The following is a 24,651-nucleotide window of genomic DNA, read 5'->3' as shown; positions in this document are numbered from 1 at the left end:
AGACACCACTGAGCAGGAAAAGTGGAGTGAAATTTCCTAAGAGCCTTAAGGATTCCCCATGCCCATCTCTCTGAGTCCCCAGTTGGGACATGGAGGAAGAGCCACCTGCAAGCTGCACTGTGAAACCCGGCATTATTATGAAAACATGTGAAAACTCGTTGTAAAGGCAAGGATATAATCAAATTCAAAATACTTTAATGTTATGTTAGGTGGTATGTATGTCATTTTTAACCCTAGTAGGAAAAAAATTAAAAAACAAAATACTTATTAATATAACTATAGCTACAATAATTTGCTACTGGATATACAATATAAAAAGATGCAAACTGTGGAATCAAAAAAATAAAATGTCGGGGATTGAACTAAAGAGTTTTTGTATATAGAGTTAAGTTCTTACTTAGACTATCGCAACCCTAAAATTTTTATATGTCTTATTTATGGTAAGCACAATGAAAAGATCCATGTTAGACACACAAAAGGTAAACAGAATAGAATCAAAGCATACCACTATAGAAAAGCATCAAATCATAAAGAGAGATAGTAAGAGAGGAATATTAAAACAAAGGAGCTAAAAATCATTTGGAAGACAATTAACAAAATGGCAATAGTTAAGTCCTTATCTATCAATAATTACTTTAATTGTAAATGGATTAAATTCTCCAATCAAACGACAGAGTGGAGGAATGAACTGAAAAGAGAAAACAATATCCATCTATATGCTGCCTATAAGAGATTCATTCAGCTTTAAGGACAACACATTGACTAAAAATGAAGAAATGGAAAAGATACCCCATACAAATGTTAAACAAAGGAAAACAGAGGTAGCTACTTATAGCACATAAAATAGAGTATGTCAAAAAGAATAACAAGAGATAAAGTTAATTATATGATAAAGGAGTCAGTACACTAAAAAGATATAGCCATTGTAAATATATGCTACCTGCATCAGAGCACCTAAATATATAAAGCAAAAGAGAAACAGACCTGAAAGAAGAAATAGTAGTATAATAATAGTAAGGAACTTAGACATCCTGCTTTCAATAATGGATAGATCATCAAGAGAGAAAATTAATATGGAAATAGAGGATTTGAATGACATTATAGATCAAATAGACCTAAAAGACATAACAGAATATTGCATCCAACAGCAGCAGAATGTGCATTCTTTTCAAGTATACATTCTGTGAACATTATCCTGGATAGATTATGTTAGAACACAAAACAACTCTTAAAAAATATAAGGAGACTGAAACTATACAAAGTATCTTTTTCAACCACAATGATTTAAAATTTGAAATGGTATAAAATTTGAAACTTGGAGGAAAACATATAACAGCAGGAAAATTGGAAAATTTACAAATATGTATACAAATACCTGGGGTAGGGAGGGAAAGGGAGAGACAAAGAAAAAGAGGAAAAATATAAAAGATCTCATATAAGCAACTTAACTTTAAACCTCAGGGACTAGAAAAAGTTAGCAGAAGGAAGGAAATAATAAAGGTAAGAGCAGAAATACATGAAACAGACAAGAGAAATAAATTATCAATGAAACGAAGAGTTGGCTTACTTGTAAAGATCAACAGCATTGAAAAATCTAAAAAAAAAAAAAGGAAGAGGAGACTCAAATAAATTGTAAATGAAGAGCAGACATTATAACTGATACCACAGAAATCTAAAGAATCATTTAAAAACTATGAAAAATTATATGACAATAAATTGTATAACCAAGAAGAAATGGAAAAGTCTCAGAAACATAAACTCTACTAAGACTAACTCAAAAAGAAATAAAAACTCTAAACAGACTGAGTAGGGAGACTGAATTGGTAAATAAAAACCTCCTAACAAAGAAAAGTCTAGAACCCAATAGCTTCACTGGTAATTTCCACCAAACATTTAAAGAAAATTTATCTTTCTCAAATAGTGGAAGAGGAGAGAACATTTCCAAACTAATTTTATAGGGCCAGCATTACCCTGATACCAAAAGCCAGAGAATTGCAAGTTAAAGTCAACATGGACAACTTAGCAAGACCCTGTCCCAAACTAAAAAATAAAAAGGGGAGGAATGTTGAGCACAATGGTAGAATCCTCCTGATTTCAATTCCCCCATCCTGCAAAAAGCAAACAAAAATCACCTTGTATATATCTTAAAAATCTTGAAAAAATTAAACTCCAATACCTGATGTGTTAATTTACTAAAATCTTTCCAGAATGCACTCTGTCAATCAAAGAATTGTTTTAATGTAGTAATATTTGCAGAGTCCCAATAAGCAATCTCTGTGAAATATTGGTAACAATATTTGTTGAGCCTGTGAGCCAAAAATAGGCTAGTATGTTAAAAGCTGGGAACCTCTGAATCTATCCTCAAAAACCTTGAAAGGTAAGAAAAAAGGCTAGCCCAAGATGCTTATATTTGGTTTCCACCTTAATAAAGAGTGATTATTTCAGTAGCTCTAGTAGAGCATGTTCCATTCAGATGCTGGACAACAAGGAGGCACTTAGTAGGCCTTCAGTTGCAGTCCTCTATTATAGCCAAATCTACTATGGGTTATAATATCCTAAATGGTATACAATTATGGAATTTGGTGGGGGAGGTACCAGGGATTGAACTCAGGGGCATTCAACTACTGAGCCACATCCCCAGACCTATTTTGTATTTTATTTAAAGACAGGGTCTCATGAGTTAATTAGTGCCTCTCTTTTGCTGAACTCAAGATTCTCTTGTCTCAGCCTCCTGAGCCTCTGGGATTACAGGCATGCACCAACACATGCGGCTCAATTACAGAATTTTGAAAGGAACAAAATGTATTCATTTCTGCCATAAAATTTATGAAGCAACTATTCTGTTCTTTGCAGAGAGTTAGGAGATGAATCTGAACAGCTTACCAGATATGATTCCTTAATTTCTCCATGTATAAAATGGGGATGAGTCCCTACTCTACAGCAATACTCAAAGTAGATTCCTGAGAATACATAAGACAATCCAGTAAAAGTGCTGAGCACCATCTCTAGTACCAAGTAATGCTTATTAAGTTAAAATGGACTATAGTTCACAAATCCTTTTAATATGTTCTCTCATTTTCCCTTACAACACTGTGTAAGGGTAAGATAACTAACTTAGAGTGATTTTTGCCAAAGCCACATAATTAATTAAAAATCAGAAAATCCAGAACTGAAGCCTATTTTCACGGTTCAAAAATTTCTTCTTTCCAATAGTTGGAGTTAAACCATAGAAGCATCTTTTCTAACTTTGAAAAAGAAAATCTGTGCTTTCATAAAGATTATTGCAATTCGTAAACTACTAACCATAGAATTAAGATAGGAAGATAATACATTTTATTTGATTAGAGTTGTGCCTTAAAACAGTTGGTTACACTAGTGGAAATCAACCAGTTGACTAGTTTATAGATTAGCTAAGTCAAGAAAATCTATGGGCTTATATGTGTGTTTGTATGTATATATGCATGCACATGTGCTAAGTGTAACAGTAATGTGTTTAGCTGCAAATGACAGGAAAAATTAATATGGATTTTTTTTGCCCATTGGATGTTTTTTTTCTTTTTTTAATTTTTTATTTTTTTTATTGGTTGTTCACAACATTACAAAGCTCTTGACATATCATATTTCATACACTTAATATGGATTTAAACAAGATAGGGATTTATTTGATTCATGAAACAAGCAATCCAAATATAAGCAGCCCAAGCTGTTGTAGAAGTTCTACAACTTCAGGAATGTTCTTGATTCCTTCCAAAGATTGCAGCATCACATCCAAACATCATATCCTCATTTCAAGAATAATAATAGCAAATGTTTTCTCTATAACACTCAACTTATACCTCATTGGCCAGAATTATGTCACATGATCATTATTTCCCATGAGAAAGTCCAGCGAAGAAACCACTTTTAACTTAGCAGCATGCCATTCCAAGTTAAATCAGAATTCTCTTAACAAGACATAAAGGAAGAACGAGTAGCAATGCCTGTCATTCTGATATGATGTTTTCAGCAACCTTAGAAACCATATGCAGGCATTTCAATATTTATTGCTATTAACATGTTCTTCTAAAATAGGTTCTAAAATATTTCCACAGCACTGAGCTAAGATGTGGTAAAAATGTAGTTTGTTCACCCACAAATGCAAATATATAGAGATAGATTTGTAAATACATGCAAACATATATATGATAGATATTTGTATATATGCAAAGATATTATATACATGCAAATATATCTTTATCTATCTATATATAAAGTTACTTGATATTTTAGGCTTGTTATGAGAGCTCTTTAAGCCCTGTTCTCATTACTTTGGTGAAGATTGGTTTACACATATTCCTGGAGGATGAGATTAAGATATAGTAAAGCTCATTAGTTAGGGTGCCACTAATTTGGGAGGTGTTCTTTTATAGTTGAGATGCAACTCTAGAGTTGTGCTATCCAATGGTGGCTATTTAGATATAAATTAAATTTTAAAAATTAAAAATTCAGTTCCATGCTCACCATAGCTACATTTCAAGTACTCAAAGACCACATGTGTGGGCCAGGGTTGTAAAGATTTATCCCATCACTGGGTATATTCTAAAAAATGAGTTGCAGAGATTCAATAACTGCATTTTCGTATGTTGTTTTTACTTTTTAAAGAGGAAGGAACAGCGTGTGTGTGTGTGTGTGTGTGTGTGTGTGTGTGTGTGTGTGTACACAGAAAAAATAGTTATGGAAGATTTTGTAAAGATACAGATCAGGGTATTAGTGAATACCTAAATTTGGGCAGGTTCATAGTGTTTGTTTTCTTCATTTTGCTAATCTATGGTTTCTATTTTTTTTCTTTCATGACAATTTGTTGCTTTTCTGGGGGTGGGAAGTACCAGGGATTAAATTCAGGGGCACTTGACCACTGAGCCACATTCTAGCCGTATTTTGTATTTTATTTAGAGACACAGTCTCACTGAGTTGCTTAGTGCATCCACCTTGCTGAGGCTGGCTTTGAACTGGTGATTGTCCTCTCAGCCTCCCAAGCTGCTGGGATTACAAGTATGTGCCACTGTGCCCAGCATGTTTTTTTTTTTTTTTTTAATAAAAGAATGGTTGTTTTTAAAGTAGGAATTTCAAAGTCACAATAATTATACCTAAGAAAGTATTCTCACAATGTTTTTAACAATGCCAACATGGCTAACCTCAGTACATTTCCCCAAGTTTATTACTTTAGGACAACCCTCAATTGAAATGTAAAAAATTAAAAAATAAAAAAGTGTTAAAAAATGAGTTGCACTATTTCATAACTGTATCTTCCATAATAGTTACATACCATTCTTAAATGATTGCCAGAGCCTTCTTTGCTATTATTCACTATATTAGTATTACTGTATGTAATTAAAATAGAAGTTATCTATAATTTCACCTATTCCCTTTTAATCTAGTCTTTTTCTTTTACAGAAATAATGAGTTCTCTAACTCCCACTGACACCCTACAAAACTCTATTCCCCAGAGGTATTTCATCTTCCTAAATCTACCTGAAAACTCACTATTTAATGAGTTCAGGTTTTCCCTCTGGACTAAGAAGGTACAATGCTTCTTCTGCCTCATCTCCATTTATTCCAAGGCTAACAAATTTATATGTGGGTGCCACATTTAGCAGAGCCAAAAAGCAACTTCTCTACACCTCTGTATAGACCAGTCAAAGATCTCTATATGTCCTGCTCCACAAACATCTCCTCTCCCTACTTGCCAGAAGTACCACATGTCTGTGTCTCTCAAGCCCACAAGTTCTCTCAGAGCTATCACACTACAGTCTCTCCAGTTCCCAAACTGGAGCATATATAAAGGAGGGACAGGGTGGTGAATTGAGAGGAATATATTTAATAGGAAGTACAAGCAAACATCAATGAGCTAGTTACAGGTGATAATGAACTGTATAGAAATGGGTTGTCTACTCTGGTGCAGTGGAAGAAATTAACATTTCTGACTTGCCTTGTTTTGTCAATATTTAAGCATTTGTTCTATTGAATGTGACTACTTGTACAGACATACTTTTGTTTGTCTCACACATGAAAAGTGAAAGCATAAGGCATGTAATCCAAGTGGTTTCTGATCCAAGCATTTTTATAGCATATTACTAAATCTGGCTCAAAATAATAGGAAAGATAATACCTTCCCCCCTAATATTTGCTCTATCAATCCAGACTCAACAGCACAGAATATCTTGAATTGTATTAAAAAATAAAGGCTTCACTTTATAAAATAACATTTGAATTGTTATTTTATCAATGATCAGCATGCCCACCTGCTGAAAGTAGAAAATAATGGCATGCTCCTCTCTCCATGGGTGAGTATTTCAGGTTTAAGATGGAAAGTTCTGAAAAAAGAAAGGAGGAGGCGGCTGTTATAATGTGTGTATACATCATTTCCCTCCAGAAAGAATTAGTACTGAAATGCTTTTGCTGGCTTTACGACACAGATTCCATACCTTTTGTTAATTAACAAGGAAACAGGCGGTGACAACAACTACATCAAAACTAGAAAGTCTTTCCAAATTGAAATCAGACTATCATTTTGAAGACACTATGGAATACTATTGTACTTATTACATTGTTTATTTCAAGATCAGCTTGTTACAAATTCTGGGTTTGAAAAACATGCAACTCCATCTCCCCATGCACTGCAACTAGGAGTTATACTAATACATGAATGTAGAAACAACAGATGATTAAAAAATAATCATCTTTGGATTAGTTTTATTATCATTCTTATATTTGAATCTTGAGTGTCCTCGATCAGAAAATTCATTCAACCTTAAGCAATGAAGTCTCACCCTAAAAATCCGAAGACCTGAATGTCGAGAAATTCTCTATTTTTAATAGGCAGCACAGTCCTTTCTTACTCCCTCCCTTCTCTTGGATCAGCAGGTGTCTCTGCCGCTCCAGTAGACCGAGAAAAGGAAAAGGAGGGGGCGATGAGAAAGGAAACTGTCTACGTATTTTGGTGATGGAGGTGGGGGGTATTTTAATATGATTAAACTCTCCAGTTTTAACGTTCTTAACCATATTTTATAATGATCTGCTATTAAGGATTATGCAGCAGAGTTTGGGTATGTCCATCTGTAACTTATAAACGGAAAGGAACAAGGAATAGGAGGCAGCACAGGGATGGGGTGGGGGAAAGCAAATGTAGGCGCGTGGGGACTGGAAGGGAGAGGCGGATTTGGCAGTCAGAAGGGGGACGGGAGGAACAGAAATGGAAACTGTGGCCTGGCTGCCCTGCCCCATTGTGTGTGTGTGTGTGGGGGGGTTGGGGCCCACAATGTCGCACTCCCCTCCTCCCACTCCGGGCTTTTGCTTTGCTGGTCTAGGCCACTAAATATAATGTACAAAAGGTCAATAGCCAAGAAAAGAAAGGCTATCTCCCAGGATGCGCAGGCTCGCTGCCGGGCGACCAGGAATCGGCAGGGCAAGCGGCGGTCCCAGGGCGCGTGGCTTTGGGGCTTTGGGGTTAGAAGCCCCAAGACCACCAGCCCAGACCCTTGGGCCCACGGCGCTCACCCGTACTCAGTACCCCTAGGCGCCTCTGATCAGGGAGGTCGTGAAGGCGAAGCTGAGCGTTATGGCAAGCGCCTCATCCCCGCCTGACCCTTTGCAGGGCTCGCCCGGTTGCCCCTGAGTCCAGGCCCTCCTATGCGGGATCCCCTCCTCGTCATTTCGGCGGCAATCTCCAGAAAACATGGCGGCCGGGCGTCGACCGCGGCGTCTCCTCTCCGGGGCCTCGAGGTTGACAAGGTTAGCTGCGGCCAGGGCCCGGGACCCGCGGCGGGCAAACCCGGGAGGGGCGGGGAAGGCCGGGCCAAGAACTGGAAGGAGCGGCGCGTTGCCGAATCCGCTAGCCAGGCGCGCGCGGGGGCGGCGGGAGGGCGCGGGCTCCGGCTCAGGCTCGCGCGCGGAGGCGCGGACGCGGGCGGGGGCGGAGCGGCAGCGGTGGTTGGAAGCGGCAGCTCAGAGCCCTCTCGCGGCTGGCGCGGCAGCAGCGCCAGCCCCAGCAGCAGTCCGGCCGCCGCCGCCGCCGCCGCCGCCGCCTCGCGCTCTTGCCATCCGGCCCGACATGAGTGAGGCGGAACGGGCGCCTTCGCCTGCCGCGCCGCCGGCGGTGGCGGCGGCCGCCCCTGAGGAAAAGAAAGGGAAGGAACCGGAGCGCGAGAAGCTGCCACCCATCGTGCCCGCCGGCGCCGGCGCGACGGCGGTAGGTACCGGGCGGGGGCCGCGGGCCGCCCCGACGGCAGGAGGGAGGGCGGTCGGGCGAGGGGCGCCCGGGGCCCGCATCTCCTCTGGGATGCCCGGGCGCTGCCCCCGGCCGAAGCACCTGGGTTGGACTTCGTTGGCCGAATTGAAAGAGTTGCGCCTGGTGGACAGCCCCGAACACTTGGCGAGCTGCACCTTTCACGCTCTGGAAATGTTGGGGGTGGCCGGTTCTGAAGGACCTTTTTGGTTATTTTCTGGGGCTTAACCCCCTAGCTCCCTGCACACACACGCGCGCGCGAGCACACACACACGACACTTTTGTCTAAGGGCATGACATGCATCCTGGAGTGGCATTATCTTTCGGATGAACATACATGTCAGGCAGGCAGGAGTGGGTTTTCCACGGAGCTGCCTGCCTGCCTGCCTGCCTGCCTTGGAGGTGTGGATATTTCGCTCTTTTCTTTCCCTTCCCCCTTCCAATTGAACAGGCTCTGCGGCGAGTTTCCACTTAATTGTGACCTTTCCGTTGCTCTCAAGGTAGTGGGAGGTAGATACATGGATGATGGTTTTATTTTTCATATGGTACAGACATGTGACTTAAGTGGGGGGAGGCCTTTTGAACCTTTTATTTAAACTCAACTTGTCTAAGCTTGACAGAGATGATTTCCCAGCCGGATTTTCGGAAGGGTTATTTGGAGAGCGCTCTAGGGCTTCAAACTACATGTTGCCAGATGATGTCATGGGACAGCCCCCTCTCTCCCTTTTCCCGATTTGCACTGGTAGTTTTGACTCTGGTTACTTTTGAACACAATAAAAAATTAGCCTCTCGTTTTGAGATTTATGTTTGACATAATATTTAAATACTTTTTGAAAGTTTGCTTTGATATATTCAAAGATTGTGATTTGTCATGCAACTGTGCGCGACAAAATAGTAAAAGTTTAGTGAACATTATACATTCTTTATTCCTACTTGCAGTTAATTTCTGAAAACCTCCCTCTTAAATGACTAAGAACTTACTAAAATAACTCACTCTTCTTTAAAGTATTAGTACTGGAATAATGTTTTGATTTGATAAGTTTTTGAAATGTCTCAGGGCTGGGAAACTAGAAATTGTTAAAAACAACTTTGCTAAGTCAATGTGGCAAATCGTGAACAGTAATGGTATGAATTTAAGAGCATAGCTACCATTGATCAATTGGACCTGCAATTACGGATTACCTCGGGAAATGTTTCAAGGAATTTGTCACTCAACTTCTTATATACCTGATTCCTCCTGGTACACTAGGTTTTTAAACCTTATATTGGAAGTTCTTAACTCACAGTGTTCCAACAGTTCATTTCTAAGGTGGTTTGTTTAAAACAATAAATGTATGTGCTTATACAATTATGTGAATGGGTTTAGTTTCTGAAGTAGACACCTTCCCCCAAAACTATTTATCTTATTGTAACTAAATTTGAAGGTTTGGAATAAAAATGTACAGAACTTGATAAAGTGTGGTTGCAGGTATATGTTATCTGAGGCCCACATGGCTTTGGAATGTCTACGTTTTCAGATTTTTAGGAAGGTAATTTTATATATATATGTGTGTGTGTGTGTGTGTGTGTGTGTGTGTGTGTGTGTGTGTGTATTCCACAGTGAGGCTTCCTATATTCAAACATGTTTAAAAAACTGCAAGAAAATGTATATGTGTTCACCTTAAATGGGATAAAGTCAGACTCATGTCAGTTCAGGTCAGATTTATGCTTTGCAACCTCAAATGAGTTGCAAAAATATTTCTTCTTCAAGAATTTGTAGAATTTAGTAATTGTGAAAAAAAGTGTTTATGGATTTGTACTACTAGTAAAAAAAGAATACAGTTCAAGAAAAAAATTGAAATCTTGAATTAAACTTTGAAAAGACATAGGTTAGAGTAGAAGAAGATGGGATGAACAGAAAAACCTTAGATTCTGAAAGCAGTTTCTGGGAACTTATAAGGACTTTCAGTTTTGGTACCATTGTGTTTTGTTTTGTTTTAATGACAGTTTATAAACAGAATTTATGACAGTTTATGTAGATTATGTGTTTGTCTCAAAGAGAGATTGTCAGAGCTGTAATTCTGAGTTATATGTAGCAGTGAAAAGCCTAAGTCAAGAAAATATATACTTGGTTCTTCCAGAAGTCAGGAAAGCCAGGATAACTGGGATGATGAATGAAGTTTACCAGTGGGTAGGGAAGGCCTTAATATGTGTGTTTGGGGTAGGGGGATCCTGATGTGGTAGGGCAGGCAAGGAAAGATATTTTGCAGCCTGTTAGGTTTTTTCAGCCTCCTTCTGGATTAAAATAGAGTCCCTGGGAGTTTGTTTAGGAATCTAATTGTCATCAATAACTTTTTCTTTAAGCCATTTTAGTGATTTTTCCATTTTACCCCAGGTTAACAGGTATCTCTTCTCTAGGTTGAGTTTATGACTTAATTCAGGTGGCCCTGTAATAGTGTGTTTTTTTTTAAATCATTGTACCACATTTATAAGAGTAGAAAACAATTTAGAATGAAAACTCAAAAAAATAATAATAATAGTAGATAGTAGAACAGATTATGAGGACACATCCTTAAGGTTTAAAGAAAAGTGTAGGGGTAGGAGAAAGAATACTGGAAAGGGCAGTGATAGATTCTAAAATCCTTTAAGTGTGAAGGAAGTGCATTCTAACTAGGAGGTTCCTAACACAGTGGTCTTAAATCTGACCAGAGGGTTACTTTGGTGGTAAGTTAAGGTCCTGATTCTTGCATCTCACCCTGATGTATTTTTTCAACCTTTGATGCTCATTAGACTCACCTGGGAAACTTTTTAAAGCTATTATTATTCAGACCCAAATGCAGGCTTTTAAAATCAAATTTCATGGGGATGAAGTTCAGGCATTTAAAAATAAATCCCATGATATAGCTAAGATTTAAAATTGATACTGTATGTACTAAATTTGAAGCTTCATGGGTGAGGCCCAGGAAAATGTATTTTTAACTATAACCCACTACACCGCACCCCACACATCTCACAAGTCTATTTAGTTCATGGAACAACATTTGAAAAGGATTGGGGAGAGGTTTGGATTAAGTGAATGAGGCACAGTACAAACCAGTTGCAGTGTGGGAATTGAAAAAAAATGGCAAAATGGTTCTAGTTAGAGATGCTCAACAGGCTCAAGATAGAACCCTCACAGAACTATCAGTGTTTGAGATTTGGTCTTGCTACTGTGAAGAAGTGATGCAGCTCCACAGAGTCAAGGAGAATAAAGAATTTGAAGTAATAAATCTGTATGGAAAAACTGATGATAGTTAAGATTAGAGTGAACCAGAGTAATATGAGTTAGTTGCTGATACAGATGTTATGGAAAAGTGGTGAATGGAGAAGGAGAAAATGCAGGAGGGCTATAAATAACAGTGGCAAGTAAGGACAAGTTTTGACTGTTTACTTCAACATTTAATCAGGTGAACAGGAAAAGGGAGATTCTCCATAGGATAGGGAATGAAGTGGGTTCAAGAAAGAGCTACTTTTTACTTAGGTGAAGGCAAATAGAAGAAACCAGTTGTGTGTGTGTGTGTGTGTGTGTGTGTGTATGTGTGTGTGTGTTGCTGAGGATTGGACCTAGGTCTTTGGGCGTGTGCTCTTTACCACTGAACTATGTCTGTAGCCCTGGCTTAAGAATTTTAAAGGGAAGTTTGCCCACAAAGGGATGGTCAGGAAACATGTCAAGTAGCTACCAGGTGAAAAGAGCTTGAGTAAGAGCATAAAGGGGATTGATGGTTATTCTTTTTTTTTTTTTTTATTGGTTGTTCAAAACCTTACAGAGCTCTTGACATATCATATTTCAAACATTAGTTTCAAGATTGATGGTTATTCTATTATGAGAATGGGAAGTTTGTATACTTTGTTTCAGTTGTATACAAATAGGGTTGGTGGGGCTCTTCAACCAAAGTCTAACTACTAGTTATTGAACATCTATTATGTAGATCTTTACCCAAGATGTTGCAGAAAATGGTTAAAAAAAAAAAAAAAAAAAAAGTCCCAGGGCTGGGGATGTGGCTCATGTGGTAGTGGGCTCGCCTGGCATGCGTGAGGAACTGGGTTCAATCCTCAGTACCACATAAAATAAAATAAAGATATTGTGTCCACCTAGAACTAAAAAAAATTTTTTAAAAAGTCCCTACCTCAGGGTATGCAGGGCTAATGCTTGAAAAGCAAAACAGTATGTAAAATCCGCAGTGAGCTATACAAACAGTTTGCCCTATAGGAGGTCAGAGAAAGGAGATCAGTGTTGGTAGAACTGTGAAGAAAGGCCTTGAAGTAAAGGTAATTATTTAAACTGGCTGGCCATTGAAGGATGATAGGCTTTGGATGGGCAAAAGAAAGTGGGCCAAGTAATCCAATGAGGAAAACAACATGAACAAGCCTTAAGCGGAACAATTAGAGAGCCATAAAGCAAGCCCAGTGGAAACATGCTGGGAACTTGTGGGAGGTAAGTGAAATTGCATGGGGGCTGGAGCCAGATCACTAGGCAGAGAAGTTTGGACTTTTTTTCCCCCTGTGGTTAATGGGAAGCCATTGGAATTCTTTAAATAGAGGAACAACATGATGAAATCAGTGGTAGTATATAGTTAAACTGGAAGAGAGGAAAAAGAAGTGAAGAAAGGAACTTTGTGGTTCATGCCTGAGGTGATGAGTACATCCCCTAGAGTAGTGACCAGAGATGAAGTGTAAAGATGGAAGACTCCACACAATATGGAACCTAACTGGATAACAGAAAGAGATTCTCAAGTTTTCTAGACAAATTTTCTCAGAAAAATATTTATCTAAAAAGACAATAGCATTTCAAATCTGTGTAAGTGTGTGTGTGTATATATATATGTATGTGTTGTGTATACTTACCTAAATTCTTCCCAGATAGGTCTTTGGAACAATCTATGGAAAATCTTCTGCCCTTTCTTAATTATGTTCTAAATAAGAAAAGGGTGGATATTATGATGACAAATATGTTTTCAGGTATTTCATATATGTGTGTGTGTGTGTGTGTGTGTGTAATAATAATATCTGTTGAGTACCTACTCTGTGCTAAGCTTTTTCCCATGTATTCTGTCATTTAGTCAGAAAATGCAAATAACAATCACTCAACAACCCCTTTTCACAGAAAACGAATCTGAAAGTCAGATTATGTGTTCCTTACCAAAGGATAAAGTAGCTCTTAGGGACAGAGGTGTTTTTAATTGAGATTTTTTTATTTAAAAAAATGCTCTTTCCCCTGTTCTGAATACTATCTGTGGTCATAAGCATAAGAACCATGTGGTGCAAAGAACCTCCATCTATAACAGTACTTCTAGTTCAGAAAAAAGGATATAGTCCAGTAACATATTTGTTCAAAATTTTGTTACCAGAGTTAGAACTGTTGTGGAAGAGAAATATATTTTCTAGGATTTCTGATCATTTTGGTTTTAATATTATTTTATTTATTTTTATGTGGTGCTGAGGATCAAACCCAGGGTCTTGGACATGCTAGGCAAGCACTCTACCCCTGAGCCACACCCCAGCCCCTGGTTTTAATACTATAGTATAAATATATAGCTAAATTCTATGTAAAAAATCATATAATAAGCAAAAATAAGTTGAAAATCTTAAAAGATAAAAAGGGAGGGCTAACACTAAATACATACATACCTTGAATTTGTCTAATTTGGGTAGGTTATAAAGTGAGTTTTGTGGGGGTTTTTTTTTTCCCTAGCTGCAAAGCCATATGTAGTTTTCTTCTTAGTCTCCCATTCATTATTAATCCAGGATGTTTCACACAAATAATTTGACTGTATTTAACAATTGGAGGAAAGTGCTCATTATAAATTGTGAACCAGAGAACCTCTAAAGTGTCAAATATGATACTGCTTTGCAGTTGTAACTTTTTGTGTATAAAAGGAGGAAAATAATAATAGAACCCATACAGGTTATATGAGGGTAAGGTAGATATGAAGTCTAAATTAATTAATACATATAAAGCATTTAGAAAAGTCTTGTGCAAAGCAAGCCCCTCAGGTGTTAGATGATATTATTACATACAAACTAACATCTATAGCTAAAAAGCTGTTTTAAGTCGGCTAACCCTTTCTGCTTCTGTCCTGTGGCATTGGTACTTTCCTTCACAGCCTTTTATATTCAAATTAATTTGATTTTGATTCACATGTTTTTTATTAAAGAATGACAAGAGCCAGGCATGGTGGCACATACCTATAATCCCAGTAGTTGGGGAGGAAGGCTGAGACAGGAGGATCAGGAATTCAAAGCCAGTCTCAGCAACTTACCAACATCCTGTTTTAAAATAAAATATTAAAAAAAGGGCTGGAAATGTGACTCAGTGGTTAACACTACTGTGTTCAATCCAGGATACAAACAAATAAACAAACAAAAAAACCCAGCAAGATTCTTAATTGGTTGCAAAACTGTAACTGCATCAAGTATGCATTCCAAAAGTAATATTTTACTATAGAAGCATAATCTCTTGATGCAGTTTCATCTTTTTCTGTGTTGCAAAATAAAATCTCTAATGCCATCTGGCCTTCCTGATGGTAATTAACACTGTTATTTCTGAGCTTCCAGACTAATATCTGTAGGCTTAATTATCATCTATCACTAAGATCAATTGCATTCTGACTCTTTTTGGTGACAGAATTTTATTTCAAAATTCACATCCTTATTTTCTCATTTCCTTTGAAAGGTATGATTTATGTCATTTAAAGAAAGCAATTCCACTTGGGCTGGTGCTATTTAGTTTGGGAGGGAAGTTCACACCTTGAAAGTAGCTGACTTTTCACATCCTAATAGAAGGATGTAAGGTTAGCACTTTTGATTTGGTAACCCAGCATCCTAATAAGGAACTGTGAATAAAAATATAAAAAAGGAAATATCTGTACCAAATAACAAGACTAAAATAATTTCTTTTGTGGATTCTAAATATAGTTGATGTGTCATATACAATACACCCTTGACTGGTAGTTTAGGTCAGTTATTGTAAAAGCTGGCAAAGTGAGATATCTTAAAGTTTTAAATTTTAACTTAAAACATAGCTGTATATTTGTTCACCAGTCCTTTGCTTAGTATCTCAGGAAGCTATCCACTCTTTTTAAAAAAAGTAGTTTTTATATCCATCATAGAACTGAACTCATTGGTGGATTTTGCATACATAGAAAGTCAATATAAAATATTTTAGTTGAGAGACTTCAAGATAATGAGATATTCTAGCTTTAACCTAGAAAAAAGTATTTTAAGAATTCATGGGGAATATTTAAAATACATAAATCTGGAATAGTAAATAGTAGACTTGACTTTAGGCAGAGGCTGACAATGAATTGAAACTCAGTAAGTTCAATATTGTAAACAGCATAAACATTTTATGTAGTAATTATAATAACTAATTTTGCATTGTTCATTTTATTTGTTTTATGAGTTGTGGAGTTACCATGACCAGCACGGCCATTAATTCAGAAACTGGTAAGGGATTGAAAAAGACAAACTCCTGTATAGAGAGAAAGCTGGGACCAGGTAGGACACCGTCTCTGATGGAGGAACATGACCCAGAGCTAAATTAGCACATTTATTATATAGGTTTTATCATCAAAACGTTGGGAAAGTTTCTGCAAAGCGGGCAGACTGAAGGATGCAGCACTGGTGAGACATTAGGGTTATCTTGTTAAGCTCAGAATTCTATTTCCCCAGGAGCTGGTGCCTGAGCTCAAGATCCAGACTGATATAACTCCATACCTTTGTACAGGGTTTCAGCAGGCCAGGTGTCACTATAGTAACCCAGTAATCTGGAACTGCACCTTTGCACGGGAAGTTTCCAGCACAAACGCAGCCCTGAGGCAGTCAAAGCTCACAATCCAAGTCACCACTCTCCATATGTAATAGTCTCTCATTATGCTTCAAACTTATACCTGAAATAGCTCTTGGCCATTTTGTTCTTGCTTGGCCCAAGTTGCCATTCCTCATTCCCTCTACTGCTCTCTCTGTTCAAGCTTCATTTCTTGCATTAGAGCTGGTTTAGCTTCTAGTTTTACTCCTTTCACTATATTCCCTAGACTGCTACTGCAATGATTTTTTTCTAGAATACAGATAGAAATATTATGTACCACTGTCTTATTTATCTCTTTTCAATTTTTTCTTTTACCTTCATGAATCTGCATATAAATCTACTAGAGATTGGAATTGATAGTTGTTGAATAACCATTAATTGAATTATACTTATTTTTTATTATTTGGAGATTTTACAAGTGAACTAACCAATATTCTTTGGAGCCATCTCTTATTAAGACAAAGTGAAAGAAGGGATAGGGAAAGAAGAGAATTGAGTCTTTTGATTGATAGGCTATCAGAAGTTTTTCTGAAGTACATTTATTTTTTGTGCATCTGTTTATTTCTTCTGGTTAGGTGAGTTGTTCCTAAAACTATTAAATATCATTCAATGATAGTACATCTATGAAAGTAGAGAAGATAATATCAAACAAAAAGGGTTGTTATGAAAATAGACTGATGTATTTAACATACCAACCAACATGGTAAGCCCTTAATGAGTGATAGCTACTATATCTAGAGACACTGTGGATGTGATAATTTAAGAGTACTGACTTCATGGTCTTTAGACTGGGGTTTAAATTCTGGCTTCCCATTTGTTAGCCCTCTGAACTTGGGCACTGCATCTTAATTTGCCCATCTGTAAAATAAGGTATAAATAAATATCTCACAGGAATATTTTAATGTATTAGTATATTAGTAGATATAATAAGCACTCAAAAAATGATTTGTTGTAGTATGTAGTTATCACTATAATAAACATTTATAATAAAAAGTACCCATTATGTTGTAGATTCTGCCCAAGATCCTAGATGATGCTGTCTGTGATTCTGAGATTTCAGATTTATATCCCACATCTATTATATGACTACTTCATTTCACTTAGATAGTATGTTTTACTTTTATAGGCTGAATTATATAGACAAATCCCAATGTAAAAATATTACCTCAGGCTTAAATATAGCCAAGAATCAAGAAACAAGCAAAAGCAAATAAAACAAATAGCACAGATATCAACAAAGTCTATGAGTAGCCAAAGATGTCACACACATACACACACACACAAATTTGTACCTATATACTTATGGAAGTATCTCTCAACTTCTTGTTTAGTGCCCACACTTCTGTTGCTTGTTAGCCAAGTGACTTTTGGTGAGTCTTAGACAATTTCAATTTTCTCATCTGTGAAATAAGAGTTAGCTACTGTTTTTTTCTTTTGGTACTGGGATTGAACCCAGAGGCACTTTATTGTTAATGGCAAGATTGCAATAAGTCACCAAGTTGATCTTAAAGCAGGAGATGGAACTTTTATTCACCAGTTGGTGGTCTGGATCCATCAACGGGCAGGCCAAGGGGCAGACTACAAGTCTACACCCTTTGACCTCCTCCCAGGGTTTGAGTACACCTTTATAGTCCAAAACTATATTAATCATAAGTATCTATTGCTATAATTCAAAACCATAAACAAACGTCATGAGATCTAAAATCATAAGTGAAAGGGGGAGTGGGTCAAAATAACCCTAGTTGAGTATAAGATAAAGAATGGTTACTAATGTCTAGACATTCATTCTCTGACAGGGTACATTGTCCAAGAAAAATAGGAACCAAAAAGAGGACAATTTTACATTGTGTAAGAATTGCCATTTTGTGTTGTCAAACATGCTATGCTAAGCAACTGTTGATTGGTACAGGGTGTTCCCATGAGAGAAGCATTTCTTACATGACATGGAGTGTCAAGGCAAAATGGAGTCTGTTTGGTCATTGCCTGTATAGCCTGGCGTATAACATTTTCACTGAGTTACAACTCCAGCCCTTTTTATTTCTATTTTGAGACAAGGTCTCACTAAGTTGCTGAGGCTGTCCTTGAACTTATGATCTTTCCGCCTCAGCTTCCCAAGTCACTGGTATTACAGGCATGTGCCATCATGCCTGGCAAGAGTAACTGATTTCTAAAAGTCAAGTCTTAAGTCTAGAAACTTTTAAATTCTGTGTGTAGAGTATCTTAAATTTATTCTCTCTGGGCTCTTTTCTATATTATTCTCTTTAAAAAAATAAAAGTGTAGTGGGTTTACTTTAAAGTGCAGAACCTATGCAGAAGATTCACTGTTATGTCAAACTCTGTGATAAATAAGGAATTTCTAATGCAGCATGACAAACCAAAGAGAACAGTTACAATTTATGTGGAATTATTTAAACAAATTATAAGAATAAATGAGAGTGATTGGTTTTTAGAAATGTGAATACCAAAAAAGCTTCACATCAAAATTATGATAGATTATGCTACAGTTACAAATTAGCCCCGAGTTTCAGTGTCTGAAAACTGTAGAGTATGGTATAATCTAATATTAGTCAGCAGTGATTATACTCCACAGTCACTGAGGTACCCAAACTGGATCCTTTAGCCTCAACTCTTAGCCAGTATTGTCACAGTAGAAGAGAAGTGAAGAGCTGATATTTTGTCCACCAATATTAAATGCATTGGTTCTTCTTGGCCCATAAATGATAGATATTATTTTACTTATGTCCTGTTAGAATTACAGATGACTCTGAAGAGTGTGGGGAATATGGGAAGAGCACATGGATATTTGGTGAGCATAAGTGCTTCTGCTCCATGGTGTATGAGCTGATTCTAAAAAAGTAAATAGAAGTTAACATGGTAAATGAAGTAATAGGACATGAAAAAAATTCTTCCTCATTATGAAAGTGAAAAAAGTTACCTTTAGAATAAAAATGTGGATATCAAGGAAGAAGTTATATTCTTTATCTCAGTTAAACCTCACAATAATTCTCTGAGGTAAGTATAGTTATCACCCACCTTTTCAAGCTTTATCAGTTAGTAGATAGTTAGGTTATGTGGCTCCTTTGTACTTCAGATAATTTGGTTCTAGCAAAGTAAGTCAGTTTCATCTATCTGTTATCAAATTTAAATATTGTAAACGTTATTTTATTTCTGCAATAAAATAACTTACCCATAAGTAATAGAAATTAAGCTACAACTTTAACTTGTTTTGTTTTTAGGGTTTGGACAGAGGAGCCAAAGGCCAAATTTCTACTTTGTGCGGTTTTGCTTCAAGTGTTAGCCAGAAGAAAGAAGCCACTGAAAATAAAAGTTCACCTACACATCTTGTTTCCCCTAACATCAAGAATGGTAATGGTCAGTATGTCTTGGCCAAAAGTATATTACAGTATTAAACTATTTAAAATGTAGATTTTAATCTATTCAGTATTGTTCTGGTAGATCTAGTTAATATAATAAAAAAAAGTAAAATATGTAAATATTTGTAAGAAGAAGCAAAATTATTATTATTAGGTGATAGTTACCTAAAGAATGAAATAGAAAACTCATGAATAATTTTTAAAAGTTTGATTAGAATCCACATACAATATAAATGCAATAAATATGTAAATATAAAATACATTTTATGTATCTTTATTATGCAATGAGTAAATATAAATATTTAGTAGATTTCTTATGTTTGAGCAGTAACCAACTAAAAGACTTGATAGAAAATACATAAGATGCTTAGAAATGAACCTAAAAGGAAGTATGCAAAACCTACATAGAGAAAATATAAAACTTTTTCAAAAGATTAAAAGATGGTTTGAACGGAAAGACTTATAAATAATAATAAAGATTTTAGGTTCACCCATTTATTCCCTATATTTAGTAAAATTTTCAATAATTCTTTGGGGGAAATTTAATAAAATGATTCAATATTTGATTTTTAAGAATAAATGTCTGAGAGGATATAAGACAAAATAATTAGGGTGTACATTATTTTGTAGTGCCACATATTATAAAGATGTACTACTGATAGTTTTGGCACCAGGAAAGCCAAAAAGATAGATCAGCAAAAAGTATTGTATGTAAGTAGCATTAAATTATTCACAAAAGTAGAATTAGGCCAATGGACTAACTTCTCAAAAATAATGAAGTTAGATTTTTTAAAACTATAAAAGTACTAGAAGAGTATGCAGGAGAATTTGTAATATGCATGTACTCACTGACATAGTAAATCCACTTTCAGGAATTTAGTCTAAGGAAATAATGTAGCATATATGCAAAAATACAAGGAAAGGATGAACATTATTTATAATAGTATTTGAAGCAATTAAAGTGAATTGAGAAATTATATTTGTTTATATTATAAAAATTGTACTTCTAATAATAAGAATGTGATATGTATATAAAGTGACTAGGACAAATGCTCACAATACATTGTCTGGTACTTTTAAGTTGTAGAATAAAAAAAATATAGTTATATGTAGAATATGATTTTAGTTTTTTGAAAATTGAAGGAAATCTTTTATATTCTGAGAATGAAGGGGTGCCGACTATTGGGGAGGTAGGATTGGGTGTGTATTATTAATGTTTGTTTTTATAACTCTGTATTGTTTTATTATATGAAACATACATTATTTGAACACTTCTAAGTGCCTCTTAACCCTATAAAAAGAACCTGTAAAGGTTTGAATCCTCCTCACATTCTAGACAAACACCTAGAAATGTTTAAGAATATATTTTCTGGTAAATTATCTTATGTCAATAACCTACATGTGGCATAAATTATTCTTGTGCAGATTTTTTGTTTGACACTGCAAGCTAATGCAGGTCAATTCTGTAGTCTTTTAGGTTAGTATCTATGTCACCTCATTAATGAAACTGCCTTTGATAACTTCTTTTTTCCTTGTTACTTCTCTTTCCACCCCCTCCATCAATTAGGTTTTACTGGAGGTCCCAGTGCCTCTATGTCACAGTTCCCCAACCCACAACTCAGTAAAACAAACCTATAATTGTGGTACCATTATAGAAACAGAGAAATAAAGAAAATGAGCATATTTGATGTGGGAGCATAGTTTAGAGAAATGATTTCTGTTTTAGACATTAATTAGATAATACTTAATGACTTTTTTGCATGATAATTTATAGAAAACTTTCAAGTTTGTTCTTTAAGCCTTATAACAATCACATAAAATTGAACAGATACTAGAATCCTTATTGTATTTGTTTTCTATTTTTGCATAACAAATTTTCATAACCTAGTGTCTTGAGAACAATCCTCATTCATTAGCTCACAACTCTTTAGGTCAGAAGTCCAGATGAATGTGACTGAGTGTTTTTACTCAGGGTTTTACGGGGATAAAATCAAGGTGTTGTTTGGTCTGGACTATGAGCTAGAATCCTTTTCCAAGCTACCTCAGGTTATTGGCAGAATTCATTCTTTGTGATTGTAAGACTGACATCCTGTTGCCTGGTCTGAGTGGCATCTAGGACAAGCTCTTCAAGGCCATACACAGTTTCTTGCCACAGGCCTTATCACAGGGTCTTACAAAAAAATCAAAGCTTTCTCATTTAAGGCTGGCAACAAAATCTCCTGTTATGGTTTTAGTCTCTGACTTTGTCTTCTGCAACCAATGGGAGAAAACTGTTTGCTTCTAAAGAACTTGTGTGATTAGGTTTTGCCTGGATAGTATCTTTTTTTAAGGTTGCATTTACAGGTTCTAAGGTTTAGGACTGCAACTTGTCTTTTTTTTGTAGAGGTAGGGGAAAAGTTCAACTTGCAACAGAGTTTTAGAATCCTAAAAAAAAATTGAAATGTATATTTGCTAAGAATAATAGCTAGTCTAAGAAATGAATCATAACCTTGGTTTTGGCTTTTTGTTCAGATTCCTAAGCCTTTGATTCTACCTTTGATTTATAACTACTTCATTCTGTCTATATGAATATCTTGATCTGTGAACTTAGCTTGTATACTTAGAAGTTTTTGAGTAAACATTGACTCTGAATATGGTCTACCTACTTGAATTGCTACTACTTTTCTTTTTCTCTCTCATCTGGGCCAATCTTGTGAAATTTGGACTTAGCCTCCACCTGAACTTGGAGTATTTACATATACCACTGTAGATGAATAGACCTTTCAGGAGACATCTTTTGCCTTTTTACAACTTCTGGAGCTAACTTCTCCTACCTTTTCAATCTGGATACCACCTGAATTAAAGTGTGTTCATATGTTCATAAAAATGTTTTAAATAAGTCTGAAAAGAGGCATAATAACTTTTTTAAGGAAAATACAAAAGAATAAGAGAATGTAATGCCACGTAAAGAATTCTTTTATTGATGGGAATTTAAGACTAAATCATCCACATATAACCAAGTCTGTAATTTCTTGATCTTTTGAGAAGTCTTTCTTATTTGCCAATAAGATTATTTCCTCAAAAATGCATCATTCCTGGCAGTTATTACAATTTTCCTCCTCCTTCTTTGGTACCAGGACCTATGCTGGGTATTCTCTAACAGCTTGTCTCTCCTGATCTTCAAGTGTTATTAGAGAAGCTGCAAAAGCCCAGCGTGGGTTCACCTAACAGCTGAGGGATGCTTTTCCTCCCTGTAGGATCACATGGGTAGGTATGCCTGTCAAGTTGGCTGTCCTTTTAAATATCTGAGAAGTGTAGGAGTTTTACCTACTATAACAGCTGCTAGAGATGATACATCTTCAGAGAAACAATCTAGAAGATAAGTAATGCAGGAGTTGGGGAGTGTAGTGGTGGGGGGGTAACACTACATTTCCCCTTACTTTTTTGTATTTTCCTTTCTAAAGTTATTGTGCCCTTTCTCCAGACTAACTTAAAACATGTTTAAATGCCACAGAACATCTTTAAAAGAAACAAAGCAATTCTTTCTCAAACCTTTTAAAATACCTTCCCATTCTTGGTACTTCAGAAGGGTCGACATGAACTCTGACATTTACCTTGAGAGCAGTGTTTCATTCCCAGCTCAGCTCATTTTGTGTGTACTCTACCAAAGCCCTGATTTGATATAATGAACTCTGCAGTTTTTATACACCCTGGAGAAAGGCATTATTTTGCTCCTCTGAAATAGTCAAGAGAAGAACCGGGTGGTCTTGTGATCTGTTTGAAGGTAAAGTACCACAGGGTTTCACAGTTTCTCTAAAAGCAACCTGAGGGACAGACAAGGAAACAAGCTGTTAGAAACCCAGCACAGAAATTGTTATGTGCTTGCTGTCTGGGGAGGATTTGCTGCTTTAAGATTCCTACCCTAGAAGAATCTCTAAGACCTCAAATGACCCCATCTCCAGGTTTCCTTGAAAAAATGAATTGATTTTAGACTAAATCTCTGAAATCGTTCCCTAGAGCAGAGCGAGTACCTTGGCTTTTAACTATTCCTCGTGAGAGGTATATCTACATGTATTGGTGTACTTATCCATCTCTTCACTAATCTTTGTGTTCCTTAAGCTTTTATTTTGTAGAGGGAAAGAGCTATCTTTTTTAGTAGTAAAGTTAATGTTTTTGTGTGGGGGGTGGTGGGGGCTACCGGGGATTGAACTCAAGGGCACTCCACCCTGAGCCACATCCGTACACTATTTTGTATTTTATTTAGATACAGGGTCTCACTGAGTTGCTTAGTGCCTCGCTTTTGGTGAGGCTGGCTTTGAACCCACAATTCACCTGCCTCAGCCTCCCAAGCCGCTAGGATTACAGGCGTGCACCACTGAACCCTGTATAATATAAAAACATGGTATGTTTCAAATGTCTCACCATCACATTCTTTCCTGCTATCCCTTGTACACTTTCCTATGTTTCTTTATGCAGAGACAAGCAAATATATGTATTGTCATTTTCCTTCTTTTCTTAAAGATAAGGTAACTATGCATACATTATCCATCACCTTGTTTTCTTTTTAGTTAGTGCATTCGAAATCTATATCAATACATAGAAAGCTTCTTATTCTTTTCACAACTATATTCCATTCTATTCAATGTATTATAATTTATTTTCTCAGACCCCACTAAAAGAAATGAGTTGTGTCCATTCTTTTCTTATTGTAAACAAGACCACAATGATTTTGTTCATCTGCAGGTATATCTATAGAATATTCCTAGACGTGGAATTGTTGGGTCCAAGAGGAAATGCATTTATGATCTCAAGTTTTGAATCTAACTGTATCCAGAACCTAGCATGTGTGTAACGTGTAGTGTGTACTTGGTAAATAATTTGCTGAATAAAGTAATGATTGAGAGGCACTTTTTTTGGGTTTCTGCCTGTTTACCCTGTTGGAATGAAAAACCCATTTTAAAGCTGTAATGAATTCTGTATGATAATCCAGCACAAGTCATCTGTTTCATTAAAGATAAACTTCTATTGAAACACCTGCACATTTTCATAATTAAATCCATAAAAGAACATTCATTCATGTTTTATGACACACATATCACTGAACTTCTATGTCCATCTCTAAAAACCAATGAATATAGTGTTTTACTTGGCTCTGATGGCTTAAGTCTTATGAGTAAGAAGGATTTCCCCTGCCCTTTCTTCCTTTATCC

At 36.5% G+C, this 24,651-nt stretch overlaps 1 protein-coding gene and 1 long non-coding RNA gene across 28 annotated transcripts in view; one reads left to right on the top strand and one right to left on the bottom strand.

Moving 5' to 3' along the window:
* LOC110598943 (uncharacterized) overlaps nucleotides 1-7,950 on the bottom strand; it is a 100,708-nt gene extending 92,758 nt beyond the window's left edge. For 18 of the 26 annotated variants that reach the window (XR_013434407.1, XR_013434363.1, XR_013434371.1 and 15 more), the window contains exons 1-3: nucleotides 7,537-7,950; nucleotides 6,282-6,353; nucleotides 1,568-1,594 (exon numbers count right to left, since the gene is read on the bottom strand). This is a non-coding gene — a long non-coding RNA (uncharacterized LOC110598943). Of the gene's footprint in view, nucleotides 1-1,567; nucleotides 1,595-6,281; nucleotides 6,354-6,809; nucleotides 6,916-7,536 lie in introns of all 26 variants that reach the window. The other 8 variants (XR_013434392.1, XR_013434398.1, XR_013434400.1 and 5 more) reach the window with 3 other exon arrangements.
* Nucleotides 7,951-7,962: 12 nt separating this feature from the next.
* Nucleotides 7,963-24,651, top strand: part of Hectd2 (HECT domain E3 ubiquitin protein ligase 2) — a 65,776-nt gene continuing 49,087 nt past the window's right edge. The window contains exons 1-2 of one of the 2 annotated variants that reach the window (XM_078038176.1): nucleotides 7,963-8,227; nucleotides 19,325-19,454. In XM_078038176.1, coding sequence (XP_077894302.1) covers nucleotides 8,090-8,227; nucleotides 19,325-19,454 — 268 coding nt within the window. In that variant the 5' untranslated portion in view covers nucleotides 7,963-8,089. Of the gene's footprint in view, nucleotides 8,228-19,324; nucleotides 19,461-24,651 lie in introns of both variants that reach the window. The other variant, XM_078038167.1, reaches the window with a different exon arrangement.

The sequence above is a fragment of the Ictidomys tridecemlineatus genome, chromosome 1, assembly GCF_052094955.1.
Source record: "Ictidomys tridecemlineatus isolate mIctTri1 chromosome 1, mIctTri1.hap1, whole genome shotgun sequence".
Taxonomy (NCBI): Eukaryota; Metazoa; Chordata; class Mammalia; order Rodentia; family Sciuridae; genus Ictidomys; species Ictidomys tridecemlineatus.
This window is presented reverse-complemented; position numbering and strand designations above follow the sequence as displayed.